Here is a 16885-nt window from a genome sequence, read left to right on the forward strand (position 1 = left end):
TTAAGAGCACTCAGTGTTCCCCAAGAATAGGGTTCAATTCTAATACCCACATGATGGTTTGCAACTATCTGTAACTCCAGTTTTATGGCATCTAACATCTGCTTCCAGTCTCTGAAGACAATACACAAAAGTGATACACATACATATCTGTAGATAAAACTCTCAAACACATATAAGAATTAACCAATAAATAAGTGTTTAAATAATTCCAATAATTTGAGTCATTGAAGAGATAAATGGTCACTTTACAGTAAGAATAAATATATTGATACAAAACATCTAAATCATAAAAACAACCTCGAAATTACTTTGAACAAACCTCAAAGAACATGAAAATAGTAATATAATTCAAGTTATCATGGAACAAATGAAGTTCTCACTTAGGATCAGATTATGAATTATGTGCTAAAATATTTGCCTGATTTCTCAGAAGAAAAAATAATCTTTGTTTTGATGTTCAAAATATTTTGTCACACCAAGCAGGACTTCCAAATTATTCTTTTGTCACCTTTGGGAGTTTTCAGTTCATTAACTTGTACATATCAATAATATATGAGCTCCGTGAGAGACAAGGATGCTTTAGTGGTATTCAGGCTCGATTATCTTGCTGATGTTACTGTCTTAATAGCAAATAGTATTATTCAACAACACAACGACAAAATATAAAATTCCTATAATCATAACTGTTTCTAAGACCTTCCATTGGTCCTGTGAAAGATTGATTCCCCAGAGTATGGGAATGCCAGTCAGGAAAGTGGTGGGGGAGTTGGTGAGCAGGGGGAGGAGGAATGGGATAGGGGGTTTCAGAGGGGTAACAAGGAAAGGGGATACCATTCAAAATGTAAATATAGCAAATATTTAATAAAAAGGAAAAAAAGAGATGAAAAGATAACTTGCCAGTTCCCCATAAATTGATGTTGCAAATTTCTTCCTACATTGACTTTTAACTACATATCATTGCTCTGATTCCTGCAATTGTATTAATTCTCCTCCAAATGGAAAATAATCCATGTTTTCAATCATTCTCCAAATAGTTGTTAGACTACATTTCTCAAGAATGAGAAGTCCTATAAAAAGCTTCCTGAGGAATGGAGAGGAAGCACAATCAAGACTGTCCTATTATTCATATATATATATCTGTGTGTGTGTGTGTGTGTGTGTGTATTTTATATTCCTCATACTATCTCCTGCTTTATTATTATAAGTTCAATGTAAAACATCCAAGATAAGAAGGTCAAATATACATGATTTATATCCGCAATGTAGATTATATTCAATTTCTAGTTAATAAAAATATCTGGATCATAAAGCTCTGGCATTCCCAAGAGATACACTGCTTTCAAAGATAGAATAGAAGACAATTTGGTTTGAACTTTATTACATTAACAAATGAAAGCCAAGTTATTACAACATACTTCAAAAATATGTGTTACTTTTTAAAACCATTGGCAGATCGTTGGTTAATTTTAAGATACATCCCATAATGACATTCAATTTATGGGAAAAGATGTTTAACTATGTGATATTTCTCTTAGTTAATATGATGAAAGATTATAACAATATTGTATAACTAAAATATAATTATACCAAAAACACATGGAAGAGCGAAGATATACCAATATCCTATGAATTATCAGATTTAAAAAATAGATAAAAAGATCATGTCTACAGACTTTGATTAAATCCACAGAATTTCTCATTAGCATAAGTATAATATATATATATATATATATATATATATATATATATATATATATATATATATATGTACTAATTTCTTATCAAAATCTCCTCCTGCTAAATGTTTTTTTGAGGGCAAGTTTAACATCTTTGTTCCTCAAACTATAGATTAAGGGGTTCATCATAGGCACCAATATGGTATAAAAAATAGAAGAACGTTTTCCCTGATCCATAGATTCTGGTGAAGAGGGTTGAAGATACATAAATGCTCCTGAACCAAAGAATAAAGAAACAGCAATTATGTGGGAGCTGCAGGTACTAAAGGCTTTGGATCTGCCCTCAGTGGATCTCATTTGAAAGATGTTAGAAAGAATGTATCCGTAAGAGGTGAAAATGATGATACTGGGCACAATAATATCAATCCCCCCTACAACAATAATCTCAACCTCATTAGCATAGGTGTTGGTACAAGAGAGCTGCAACAAAGGGAGTAGGTCACAGAAATAGTGGTTGATAGTGTTCCTGTCACAGAAGATCAGTCTAAGCATCCATCCAGTGTGAATCATAGCACCACAAAATCCCATAATATATGAACCAAGCATAAGATAGGAACACACCTTCGGAGACATAGCAATGTTATACAAGAGTGGATTGCATATGGCTACATAACGATCATAGGCCATTGATGACAGAACACAACATTCACTAACAGCAAAGAAACAAAAGAAATAAAGTTGGGTCATACATCCTACATAGGAGATAAAGTTCTTCCTTACTAAGAAGTTCATCAGCATTTTGGGTGTAATTACAGAGGAATAACAAAGATCAATGAAGGACAAGTTTAAAAGGAAAAAGTACATGGGGGTGTGAAGGTGAGAATTCAGTGCAATTAAAGTGATCAAAGCCAAATTTCCCAATGCTGTTGTTGTGTATATTAGAAGAAAGAGTAGGAACAAGGGTAACTGAAGATCGGGATCATTTGTTAATCCCTGCAGAATGAATTCAGTCACTAAAGAACCATTCTGCAAACCCATTCTTTTTTAAGATAACCTGTGAATAGACAGTAGAAAAATAGCTTTGAAAATTATAAGAGCACATGAAATTACTACCATAGCCTCTCTCATATTTGAGATGAAGAATTTGCAAATGCATTATGGTTACCAATTAAATTCACAGAATTCACTATTCATACTGTCATGACATGGAGAGGTATTTTCCCATATTAGTGCATTAAAAGCTAAATAAAGTAAAGTAATTCACCAACAATCTAAAACGCTATGACCATAGCTTTCACTTGCTAGCATGAGTGCTCAGATATCAGATAGTAGACAGGATAAGTAGAGAATTTCCAACCCTCATCTTCTTTTTTCATTGCTTCAGTCCTGGCCTGATACATGGAGAAGCTGTCCCAACCTAGAGCTAACCTCATCTAGATACAACTGTTGTGGCATCAAGATCAACACTATTGTTTCACATCTAAATAAAGTTTAGATTTATCCAGATTCTCTGAATGTCTAGAAACCTGTGTTTGCTATAGGAAAGTTTATTAATCTATAAAGGTAGGTCTGAGAGGTAACGCTTAGTATGAAAGTTTATTCACTGTGACACTGTATTACCATGTCTCCTGAAACTTTTAATATATCATGCAATCTTTTCCAGATCATTTTTCTGTGAATTTAATTTCATTTCATTTTTAGAATTGTATAATATCAAATGAAAGGGTACTCCTAAGGTCTTAGGACTTCAATCTCAAACCAGCCACAAGCCTAAGGGCCAAGGCACTAAAGGGAGACACTGTGTCATATCTTCAATATGTGCAAGGAAAACAGCTGAATTTATAAGTAATGTAGTGTATTTGTTGCTGGGTCTCATAAGTTCAAAAATCAAGAGCTGCAAGATAAATTTGCAGAATCATTCAAATGAAAAATGTATTTTAGCCTGGAAAGCTAATCTTCAACAAGTTAAAGTAGTTTAGAATGGTGTGGATTCTGATTTAACAAAAAAATATTATCTTATCACCTGGATGTTCATTTCTAATGAGGAAGAAGATGTGTGAATAAACATTTTGTTGGAGAATTTTGCAATTGACAAATGGGTCAAAAAACTTAACTCACATTTGTCATTTTATGTATCATAGCCAAAGACTGTAAATAAAAATGATGAAACCAGCATAAAGGACTTACCACTTACCTCATCATGAGAGAATCCTCATCATTCCTTTACCCCTGCGATGTTATATCAGTCTCTGAGGGTTTTGAACATTTGATTCTAAGAAGACATAATCCAAAATTAATTTTCACATACCCTGGGATCTTGTTTAATTTGTCACAATTCATCATTATACATTTTAATTCTTTGAAATGTTGTCTACTCTTTATCTCACTTACCACCAGATGAGATATGAAAAGTTTTGTGTAGCTCGATAGCATGGTATACTTGGCTATGTCAAGGTAGAAGCTTTCTCAATTTTTTCTCAAAGAACAAGATATAAAAGAAGATAGGAGGTGATGGTGTTTGGATGCTAGACCGTGCTGCATTTTTGTTCCTTAGAGAGATGGCATTTCAGAGAGGCATGCTGTTCTCTTTAGGGACTGTATTTTCTGTACTTGAGCCAATATTGAACCCCATATCACAATAACTTTCATATCTTAAGGGAAATCGAGTTGCTTTCTTTTTTCATTGTTTCTCTATCTTTAATGGTAATTTTCTACAGACACTATTCCCAGTATTCCTTATCATTTCTTTAGGATAAAATGAAGCAAAGTATCTAAGCTATTGTCTGTCTTGAGAGTACCGCAAATTACTTTGTAAAAGTAGTTTATTGTTGCTGTGTTTTGTCTTCAGTGCTCAAAATCAATTTCCTGGAAGTCATCTGTGCCAAATATGAGTTTGCCCATTGAGAAGCATCCCTAGACTATTAAGGCACATGTATAGTGTTGCATCATTGCTACCTCACACCAATACTTACTTGAAATTTTGCTTTAGTTTCCAGGTATTAAACTTTTTTAAACAGTTCAGCTCACGAGTCTATAAACATTGTAAGAAAGTATAAAATGTATATGAAAGCTCAGAAGGTTACTTATGTAAGCTATTAAACTAATTCTTACATTTCTGTAAAATAGGAATAATAAAAGATCATGTCTTCCATTGTAGTCTTATGGTGATTAAAAATCCTAACACTTGTTACAATAAATCCTACAAACTTGGAAATAGTTAAATCTAAGTTATGAATAAAAATTATATTGGCTTATTGATGGAGCCATTTATTGAGTCGCTCTAAGTTTAAAATAGCTTATGTCAAATGTATTTTTGTAAACTTTTCATTGATTCATTGTGAATTTGGCAACATACATCCCAACCCCTATCATCTCCCCCCTCACCTCATACCTACCCTTCCCCCTTGTAATCTTTCCATAACAGAAAAATATTCTTGTTGTGAAAGCTTTAGTCTGTGTGTGTGTGTGTGTGTGTGTGTGTGTGTGTGTTCCACAGCATAGCATTTTGTCCACACTTTGCTTGCAAGTGTTTATTGCAATAAACCATGAATCTAGTTTTAGGCCTCTGGATTTTGTTTCTGTATCCATTCTTGAAACTTACTGAGATGCCTCTCACATATCCTGTTGTTGCCCTAGTCATGGAGATCCTGCAGTTTTAGATCTGAAGGACCAGCCTCTTCATGCACTCTAGCAATTCAATTAGTTTAGAAGTTGTGGTGGGCCAATTCAGTCTGAGTAGTGTCTGAGCTAGCCAGCCTCCTTGCTTTCCTGCTTTCAATCTTTTGGGACAAGTTCCCTTGAAGCTTTTCTGTCTAGTGCCAACTCTACCCTGATGCTCAGGCAAGGTGCAGTTTCCACTCTCCCAAGTGTTGCAGCTAGTGAGGGAATGGCTAGTTCTCCCACTCTCTTCAGGTGTGTTTATGGCCAGCCAACTCTTTCACCTGCCACAGGTGGCAATGGGTGAGGTGTGGAGAAAGAGGTGAGAATTTCTCCCTCTTCCACATCACTACACAACAGACACAGGATAGCTTTCCTGTACTCAAGCCCTTACTGCCAGCTCACCTGTAGCTCTCATGTCTAGGGCCATCTGGACTGTGCTGCCCAGGTGAGGAGAAGTGTCTGCTTTCCCAAGTGTTGCAGCATGTGAGGGACAGGTCACCTCTCCCAGCTGTTTCTCATGGGGAGGGCAAAAGTTAGGGGTGGAAATCTCTCCCTTGCCCAACATCACCATTCAGCAGAGAAGAGGAAGGGTTATTTCTCATGGATGACACACCTAAAACCTCCACATCCATGCTAACTGTACTATGCTGCCCAGGCAAGGTCCGGGGCCTACTCTTTTTAGGGCTGCATCTGGTGAGAGACAGAGACAGCTCTCTTGGTCTCATGACCCCAGCATCTGTCACACTTGGTAAGTGGGGGAGGATGTAGGACAAAGATATTTCTCCCTCATCCACACCATTGAATGAAAAATGAATGGCAGGACAAGCATTCCACACTCATATCTTCAGTGCAGGTTCACCTGCAACTCCCATCATGTGTTGAGTTTGCTATTTTAAGTACTGAAGCTGGCTAGTGGTGGTCTGTTCTTCTGCTCTTATGACCACAGCATCAGCTCTCCCAGGATGTCCAGGTGACAGGTAAAGCCAGTTCTTCACAGCCCTTATACATCAGCATGTCCCTGATGGGGACACACAGACTGTCCCTTCCCCCCACAGCATTTTGCTGTGACCCTCCTGGCTGGCAACCCCCACTCTTCCCCTGGCATTATCTCCAGCCTATTCAAGCTGCGACATTCCTGGCCTACAGCCTCCACCCTTCCCCTGGCATTATCTCTGGCCCTTGTTCCGTTGGGAACAATACAGCCACTTTCACCTTAACTACCAAGGCCGCCTCAGGGCAGTTTCACCTGGAGACCAGCAGAAAACTGTGTGACTGGAAGCAGGAAACCCACTGAGAAGAAGATCCAAGGAATTCACGGCCATTTGGGGGGCAGGGTGGTTTTCCAAAGACTATAAATACTGGCTAAATAATAGTAAAGTCAGTCTCTATGGGCAGCTGTCCTCTTGACTCATTTCTCTTTTGCCCCCTTCCCATTACCCCAGAATTCTCTTCCAGGGATCCGGTTCGCATGTGGCCGTGGGCGGCTACAACAGACCATGGAGGTCTGACTGGTATTGGTGATAACTGCTCCATGATGCTTCATTGCCTCAGATTCAGACATAGCCCCCAATGACAGCACAGGACAGGACCCCCACATGGACCCAGATGGCATCACCAACTACTCACAGCCTGTTACTCACTATCCACCATTTTGTTTTGCTTTGATCACTAAAGGATTTTACCTCCATAGTAGCTAAGACTTGATAGTTCTGCACCAAGGAAGGAATTGTAGGCACAGTTATTTGAATACATTTTTTCTGCTATGGTCACTTTGTGCCCACATCCTTCTCTTTCTCTTTCTCTTCCATTTCTCTACCACTTACCTATTGCAATTAGTGGTATTCATGGTCTCTGAGCGTCATCTTTGGGATAGTCTGTATCACCAGACCCTTGCAGCACTGGACTGGTTGTCATCTCAGCTATCTTCCTGTCTGGGTCTCATGGCAGCACGCTGATAGTTTTATTGACATCACTCCTTACTAAGGACAGTCCAATGGCTCTGTGTGAGGGTTATCTGTCTTGGTCTCATTCCTTCTCAAGGCCTTCAGTCCCAGGTAGGTGGGGTTCTTTTAGTTTCCTTCTCACTTCCCTCCCTGGAGCCTGTCAGAACCTATGTGATATTGGACTGGTGGTTGTCTCAGGGTACCTTTCTGAATGGGTACCTGGCACTGGGATGGTGGCTGCCTCAGGCTAACTTTTTTAGGGAATGGCAGTCTACTAATCATTCAGAAGTTTGTAGTCTGAACACAGAGCCTACACTTACTCACTCCTCTATGCCACTTACTGAGGCACATGTGATACAGCAGCAGTATCTGTAACATCTCCAAATGCAGGATACTTTTAATCTTATTCCTCTCATGGAGATTACTAGACAAAGAAGGTTGTATTTTTAATGGGTTATACTACAACTACTTACTGAACCTTTGCTGATATTTAGTGACAAATATATATTATGTATGTTTTTATACCTCAGATTTGGCAAATGAGATTTCCAGTTATTTTATCACTTTCCATTCTTACTTGACTTTATTTTTTTCTTTCCAAAGCATTTATGATCAAATATTAGTACTTGTGGTCCAATTTATGGTCATCCATGTTTTGTCTATTGTATTTTATTTTTATTTTAATTTTTATTATATTCAACACTATATATATTTATATATATATATATATATATATATATATATATATATATATATATATATATATTTGTATACCAATCATAAAAATTATGGATGTGTTATTAAATGGACATAAAAACATAAAATCTTTTTGTTTGTTTGTTTTGTTTTGTTTTGATTACTAAAGGATTTTACCTACATAGTAGCTAAGACTTGATAGTTCTGCACCAAGGAATGAATTGTAGGCACAGTTATTTGGATACATTTTTCCTGCTATGGTCAAAACTATTTGACTTGAGTTGAGTGGTTGTCATCATTCTCAGACTACAGGAAACAGGTTCATTTAAGAAATGGTGTGTGTATCAAGATGATCTATCCATGAAGTCATTAATCAACTGTTTCAATGAACAATGGCTCTACGTGGAGGGTGGCACAGACAGTAGGTGAGGGTAAGATGCTGGTTCATTGGCTGTGATGATTTTGAAAAGCATTCATCTCAGAAAAAGAGGAACTTAAGTCAAACTTTTTAAACACTGTGACTACTACTGGCTGCTAGCCCATATATCAAGTGATAGAAAGTCTAAAACAGAAGCATTGCAAGATTAAAACATCTTTGGACTTAGAAAAAGCCTTAGATGCAAACAATTTCTTTTCTCAAAAATCATAAAATTAGAAAAAATAAGAGTAAAAATAGAAATTGAACCAAATTCTTAAATTAAATCAAGTATTATGAATTTACCCTTGCTTTTTATAAAAGTGAGACATAAGTCATTCTGGACTATGCTAGATGATTTGTTATGTTAAAATCTCTTTTGGTAATAAATAATTATATCAAGTAAATTCTGAAAAGATTTATTTACAGAACCTGAATATATATCTTCCCAGGAATATACAAAGCACTGTGTATTTGCATATAACTGAACAACAATAAAAAAATCACGTTTTTCTAAGACAGAACATATATATCACATTCGATTAAAAATATAACGTATTTTGATATGCTTCAAACTACAAAGATAGGATAGGATAAAGATTCTTTAAATGAATGTTATTGGACTATAAGAATTAATGTTCAAAGAGTAAATAAAATTTTACACAAAATGACTTTGGTTAAAAAAAAGAAACAAATAATTGAAAGAAACAACAGCAAAAACAAACCAAACAATAAGAGAACCAAAATAGCAGATTAATAGCACACAGCCCTTACAGAATTTGAGCAGCCAAGAATTACTGCACTGAGAATTTATTTTGCCTGTTAGGAAGGTGTCTAAGAGGATGCACTGAAATTTGTTTTGTTTGCTTGTTTTTTGCTTTGTGTGGTTTGTTTTGTTTTTTGTTTTTTTATTTTTTTTTTTGTTTTTGTTTAGTTTGGTTTAGATTTAGAAGGCCTTTGATTCTGGTTATTAGAACAGAAGGCCTGGAACAATTTATCATCAGTGACTCCAAGTTTTCCTGGTGGGAGAATTTATTAAAAGGAAAAAATGCGGGTAATATCTCTACAAAAAGTATACAAGGAAACAAATGCCAAATAAATAGACTGAGAGAACATAACTAATCTGGGAGCTATATTTTGTCTCTGACATGAGAAGAACTGTGCCTTTCTTAATATGAAAGCATAATTTAACAAGGAGCCATGTGTGATAGCTATGTTGTGGTCAAGTGTGGTTCTGGCAGACTATAACTAAATGGAGATCATGAAGAATGATCATATGAAATTGGTTTCAAAGATTGGTAATCCTCAGAGCAAGCTGCTAGATAAACTAGTCAATGAATGAACTCTGAGTTTAGTTGAGCAACCCTGCCTCAATAAATAAACCAGCGAAAGATCATAGCAAAAATGATACATTATATTTTTTGAGACAGTTTTCCATTTTATTACTACTTTCATTAGTACAGTAAATTCACTATAAATGACAGACTAAAACGGATATATTATTATTAGATGAAATAGGCTTCATATTGACATAGATTTTGTAAAATTCATAATATCATGAATCTACTATTAGAGTCTGATACAGAATTCACTTCACAGCATTTTTTTGATGTGACTTCTTTTTTTTATTCGATATATTTTTAAATATATTTCAAATGATTTCCCCTTTTCTAGCCCCCCACTCCCTGAAAGTCCCACAAGCCCCCTTCTCTCCCCCTGTCCTCCCACCCACCCCTTCCCACTTCCCCGTTATGGTTTTGCCGAATACTGCTTCACTGAGTCTTTCCAGAACAAGGGGCCACTCCTCCTTTCTTCTTGTACCTCATTTGATGTGTAGATTATGTTTTGGGTATTCCAGTTTCCTAGGTTAATATCCACTTATTAGTGAGTGCATACCATGATTCACCTTTTGAGTCTGGGTTACCTCACTTTGTATGATGTTCTCTAGCTCCATCCATTTGCCTAAGAATTTCATGAATTCATTGTTTCTAATGGCTGAATAATATTCCATTGTGTAGATATACCACATTTTTTGCATCCACTCTTCTGTTGAGGGATACCTGGGTTCTTTCCAGCATCTGGCAATTATAAATAGAGCTGCTATGAACATAGTAGAGCATGTATCCTTATTACATGGTGGGGAATCCTCTGGGTATATGCCCAGGAGTGGTATAGCAGGATCTTCTGGAAGTGAGTTGCCCAGTTTTCGGAGGAACCGCCAGACTGATTTCTAGAGTTGTACCAATTTGCAACCCTGCCAGCAGTGGAGGAGTGTTCCTCTTTCTCCACACCCTCTCCAACACCTGCTGTCTCCTGAATTTTTAATCTTAGCCATTGTGACTGGTATAAGATGAAATCTCAGGGTTGTTTTGATTTGCATTTCCCTAATGACTAATGAAGTTGAGCATTTTTTAAGATGCTTCTCCGCCATCCGAAGTTCTTCAGGTGAGAATTCTTTGTTTAACTCTGTACCCCATTTTTTAATAGGGTTGTTTGGTTTTCTGGAGTCTAACTTCTTGAGTTCTTTATATATATTGGATATTAGCCCTCTATCTGATGTAGGATTGGTGAAGATCTTTCCCCAATTTTTTGGTTGCAGATTTGTCCTCTTGATGATGTCCTTTGCCTTACAGAAACTTTGTAATTTTATGAGGTCCCATTTGTCAAAAATACTCAATAAAATTCTTGCCAACCGAATCCAAGAACACATCAAAACCATCATCCACCATGATCAAGTAGGCTTTATCCTGGGAATGCAGGGTTGGTTCAATATACAGAAATCCATCAATGCAATCCACTACATAAACAAACTCGAAGAAAAAAACCACATGGTCATTTCATTGGATGCTGAAAAAGCATTTGACAAAATTCAGGATCCTTTCATACTTAAAGTCTTGGAAAGAACAGGAATTCAAGGCGCATACATAAACATAGTAAAAGCAATATACAGCAAACCTGTAGCCAGCATCAAACTAAATGGAGAGAAACTTGAAGCAATCCCACTAAAATCAGGGACTAGACAGGGCTGCCCCCTTTCTCCTTATCTTTTCAATATTGTACTTGAGGTACTAGCTCAGGCAATTCAACAACATAAGGAGGTCAAAGGGATACAAATTGGAAAGGAAGAAGTCAAAGTATCATGATTTGCAGATGACATGATAGTCTACCTAAGTGACCCAAAAAACTTCACTAGAGACTCCTACAGCTGATAAACAACTTCAGCAAAGTGGCAGGTTATAAAATCAACTCAAGGAAATCAGTGGCCTTCCTATACTCAAAGGATAAGCAGGCTGAGAAAGAAATTAGGGAAATGACCCCCTTCACAATAGCCACAAACTGTATAAAGTGTCTTGGGGTGACTTTTACCAAACATGTGAAAGATCTGTATGACAAGAACTTCAAGACTCTGAAGAAGGAAATGGAAGAAGACCTCAAAACATGGGAAAACTTACCATGCTCATGGATCGGCAGAATCAATATAGTTAAAATGGCCATTTTGCCAAAAGCAATATACAGATTCAATGCAATACCCATCAAAATCCCAACTCAATTCTTCACAGAGTTAGAAAGAGCAATTATCAAATTCATCTGGAATAACAAAAAACCCAGGATAGCTAAAACTATTCTCAGCAGCAAAAGAAAGTCTGGGGGAATCAGTAACCCTGACCTCAAGCAATACTACAGAGCAATAGTGTTAAAAACTGCATGGTATTGGTACAGTGACAGGCAGGAGGATCAATGGAACAGGATTGAAGATCCAGAAATGAACCCACACACCTATGGCCACTTGATCCTTGACAAAGAGGCTGAAAACATCCAATGGAAAAAAGATAGCCTTTTCAACAACTGGTGCTGGATCAACTGGAGGTCAGCATGCAGAAGAATGCGAATTGATCCATCCTTGTCTCCTTGTACTAAGCTCAAATCCAAATGGATCAAGGACCTCCACATAAAGCCAGACCCTCTGAAGCTAATAGAAAAGAAACTGGGGAAGACCCTTGAGGACATCAGTACAGGGAGAAAGTTTCTGAACAGAACACCAATAGCGTATGCTCTAAGATCAACAATGATACATTATATTAACTCAGACTTCCACAATACAAATTTACAAGAGTACATGTGTGCCTACACATACATTACACAACATACATGTAATACCCATACAGTTGTAATTGGTATTGAAAGTATAAGTCATAAATGATAAATTCTTATTATGTTAAAATAGACTTCTTTAAGCTATACGGTAATTAAGAACCAAATGCTAACATAAAATATTTGAAACCAGAACTGTTTGTATCCATCTCCAGAGATGTTTCCAGCCTCAGTAAATCTGTTCAACCATGTACAAATACACACATACATAAATAATTTTAAATCTTTATTTTTAAAAGTAAAATTATCTCTACTTGCACATAATATCATCCTATATAAAATACCTTACAAACATCACTGTAAAACTTTTAAATCTGAAAACTATAGTCAGTTGCATGAAAACTTATCACTCTAAAATAAGTTTTTCTCTTTGAACAAATGAGGAACTTACTAATAAAGAAATTAGTCATTCATTGACTGGTTTATCTAGGAGCTTGCCCTGAGTATTACCAATCTTTGAAACCAATTGTATGTGAGGATTCTTCATGATCTTCATTTAGTTGCAGTCTGCGAGAGCCACACCAACCATACCATTAACACCAACTTCAGAAAAACAGGAAGAAGCCTAAGATAAAATCTGAAAACTCTACAATTAGGACTTTGAAACTCTGGATAAAGGAGAGGAAAACTAATGGTCATGGACTAGAAAAGTAAAAGTCTTCAAAATGTATGTTACCAATAAGGATGTGCAGATTCAATTAACTATCATGAAATAATATTATTCTTCACAGAAACAGAAAAATCCTAAATTTGCATTGAAGCATAAAAATTTTAGGTTTCCAAAGAAAATCTTAAATTAAAAAAATAGAGCATTGCTTGTAGTGTGAGAACACCTATTATCATTGCACACTACATATTAACATAGCAAAAGCAGCAAAGAACTCCTCTAATCCTGATATTTAGACCAATAGAATAGTTGACTTTGATCTAAGCAACTGATGATTGACAATAGTGTTAAGACCCTTTGTAGAAATGACAGCATCTTCAGCAAAATGGGTGAGGAAATTTGTGTATCTTTATAAAAGAGTACAACTAGAGGCCTTTTGTCATTTTATGCAAAATAAATTTATTTGGATCCAGACTTTAATGTAAGTTCTAAAACTTTGGCATCATTAGTTGAGGGGAGAAACACATGAGGTGTTAAGACTCTGAAACTATCTTTAAGAACTTGATAATCTATAGCAAAAATACAGCAATAAAACTGAATGAAATTAAAATTTTCTGCCTCAGCAAGTAAAACAATCAACAAAGTGAAGAGGAAGATTGAAGAATGGAAGAAAGTTTTGCCAACTATATTTCTAATAAGTTATTAACATCTATACTGTGCAAAATGCAAAACATTAAATGTTAAATCACAGAATTACTTAGTCAATAAATGTATAAATGAACTAAGCATTCAGTTTTTACTGATATAGTATAGATTTTGTCGGTTTATTATGCATGTGTGTATGCATGTGTATGCGTGTTTGTGTGCATGTGTATGAAAAGTGTGTGTGTAACTTGTATATGTAAAACTCATTATCCTTAGCGATCTTGGACACTCATGTCAAAACTACATTGAGACACCACCTTATCTCAGCCAGGATTTCTATGGGACAAGAAAACAAATGGCAGCAAACACTATGGAGAATGGGAGAAAACTGAAATGCTTACCTACCACTGCTGCATAGGCAAATTAAGGCATCCATAATAGAAGTTCATAAAACATAACTATCAAATGCTACAGCTGTGAAAGTTCTAAAGCATAACAATTAAATGTTCCAGACGTATCACTCATGTCATAGAGATTTTACAACCATTTTTCCTGGACATAACTTAATAAAGCAACACACAGGGTAATGTGAAACATAGGGAGAGTTTATAGCACTGTCAAGTGGAGCATTCTCGAGGGTTAAGAGTGGACATTTGCCAACATGACCATTGCAGACCAGAGCATTTATAGATAAGATTGTATAATAGTCAAAGGAACTTCTGTACTAGTTTGTAGTTTCAGCAGACTTTATTTCTTCAAAGACTTTGAAGGCTAATATGGCCATTTTCCTATCCAGGTGATTGACAAGATCACTTTGATTACATTTTAAATGATGGAACAGTGATGTGCCTCTGTTCTCCATAAGAGCATTTCTTGCTAAACAAAAATCTTATGACCATATTGGAAGTTTATAATACCATGTACTGCAACCCATGACATAAATATAACCCAGGTTTTAGTCAGATTAGTTATTAGAGTCCTTCAGTTTAAATTCTTAATGTAGTAGATGCTGATTAAAAGGGAAAGATCTGTCTATTATGATATCCAAGCATGCTAATACATAATTAGGGACATAATATTCCTTTATATACACTCCTTAGTGTCAAAGAAATGACCTACAGAGCCCTTTTTGTAGATCCATGTTTATTACAGCATTAATTGCAACTATCAAAAAATGGAATATGTCCAGATGTTTATCAGTGGATGCATGAATGAGGAATAAGTGGTATTTATAAACTCAATAGTGTTTGTTAACCTGTGTCACTGTGTTACCTATAATAAAATATATAGAATTAGAAATATTCAGGTTAAATTAAATACATGAGACTGAGAGAGACAAATTGCATATTTTGGGGTCATGTTCAGGATCTAGACTTAAATGTATGTGGCATGAAACTGAATGAAATGGGATAAGGAAGAGATGAAAAATAATGGGTTGGGGTGAGAGAACAGTAGGTTATAACATAAGGAAAAAACACAAATACCATCTTTTCCCTCATTTTCAAAATTAAATAATAAATATAGATTATCCATATGTTAATATTAAAATCCCATGACCTTAATGCTGATAGCATATTTGTAATGACAGTGTTGATTAGCAGGAGTCAGGTGAATTCTATGCTTTTCTGAAAAATGAATAATGTAAGCAAATATTTTGTTTGTTAAATAAATAATACAAGTAATAAATCAAAGTATGACTATGAATAAATATAGCTTTAAACTTGAAAATTCACTAAACATATGAGTTGAGTTTGAACTATCAGCTAAAGATACAATCATATAGCTATCTTTATTAATTAATTTAAATGCCCTTGCCTGGGAGGAAGTAAATGTTTCATTAAGTAGCTCACATAAGAACAAATGTAGCCATAAATAATATTGTTGATAATTTGATCAAATGTTTATTATTTAACAAAAATTTCTTCTAAGTACATTTGGTAGAGAAAATAATCACAAAAAGCCTATATCTGATACAAAACCATATAGGCACAGTTTCATAAGTTCTAGGATTTTACTATATCTAATAGAGCAGGTAAGTTATGACCACTATACTGCAAAGGAGAAGAGTACTAGTAATGCCAACAGTATACATGACATAAAAATGCACTAAGAAACAATTCTGTAATTCTATAAGCTATAATGTAATTTAAAATAGTTCTGTATATAATATATTAATATATATAAAATTTAAATATATATTTTCCATTTTACTGCTCTAAACTAATTCATAATAATCATGAAGACAGCGGCGCATAGTTTGACTGTTACAAAGTCATATTCAGGTTGGCTGATTGTTGTCAGGGTCTTCCTGCAGTAGCATTTCATGTCAGATGAAGACAGATAGGCTAGGAGCAAGATTCATGATCTAAGGAAGAGAATGAGCAGTAGACAGACAAAAATATTATTTTTATGGAGAATCTAATTCCATAAACATAATTCTATTTCTTCAATATCTTCACCAATGTAATGATAACAACAGCTTCCATGATTGATTATCTCTTAAAAGCACCACACTGTACTGTACACTGGAAATGACATTTCAAAATGACATTAAGGGTAGAGATTTAAACTATGGTAAAGCTAATATTATTTGATCTTGCTATCAGAGAACATTTTAAAATTAACACTGTTAAAAGCTATTATACAACAGCACCCAAAACCAAAACCTTAGGGATACCTCAAAAAGATGTGCACAACAGAGATTTTCTTGTTTATTCAAAATTTATTTATGTGGTGAGTTTGGCATCCAGTTTACTTCTTTTTATACCATATACCTGTTGTTTCAGATACTATCTCACTTTGACAAAGAATTTGATGATTAAACTAAGCTTGCAGGCCAGTGAGCTGAAGGACTCACCTATATCTGACTTTCTAGTATTGTCATTAGAAATGTCTTTCTTCCATCACACTTTGCTTTTATTTCCGGTGAAGAAGGGGGAATCAGGAGGTTTAATCATGTTCTCATTGCATGCATCCCCTTTATCTGCTGTGTTATCTTCCCCAAATCATCTTTAGTTTACTGTAATTGATCAATAGGACATTTATACCATGTTTCTTCCAAAGAATAATGAATATGATTTTTGAAATTTTG

At 35.4% G+C, this 16885-nt stretch overlaps 1 protein-coding gene and 1 non-coding gene across 2 annotated transcripts; both read right to left on the bottom strand.

Moving 5' to 3' along the window:
• Positions 1 to 1781: 1781 nt before the first annotated feature.
• LOC127690019 (olfactory receptor 145-like) lies at positions 1782 to 2723 on the bottom strand. The gene has a single exon (XM_052189588.1). The coding sequence runs from the start codon at positions 2712 to 2714 to the stop codon at positions 1782 to 1784; it is 933 nt and encodes a 310-aa protein (XP_052045548.1). The 5' UTR covers positions 2715 to 2723.
• A 4818-nt stretch (positions 2724 to 7541) lies between these two features.
• LOC127690403 (small nucleolar RNA SNORA17) lies at positions 7542 to 7670 on the bottom strand. The gene has a single exon (XR_007979106.1). It is a non-coding gene; the product is annotated as a small nucleolar RNA SNORA17 (small nucleolar RNA).
• Positions 7671 to 16885: the final 9215 nt, after the last annotated feature.

The sequence above is a fragment of the Apodemus sylvaticus genome, chromosome 7 (assembly GCF_947179515.1).
Source record: "Apodemus sylvaticus chromosome 7, mApoSyl1.1, whole genome shotgun sequence".
NCBI classification, from domain to species: domain Eukaryota; kingdom Metazoa; phylum Chordata; class Mammalia; order Rodentia; family Muridae; genus Apodemus; species Apodemus sylvaticus.

Bases quoted from the DNA above. Each gene is read 5' to 3' on its own strand.
- LOC127690019 (XM_052189588.1), bottom strand. From the start codon at position 2,714: ATGGGTTTGCAGAATGGTTCTTTAGTGACTGAATTCATTCTGCAGGGA.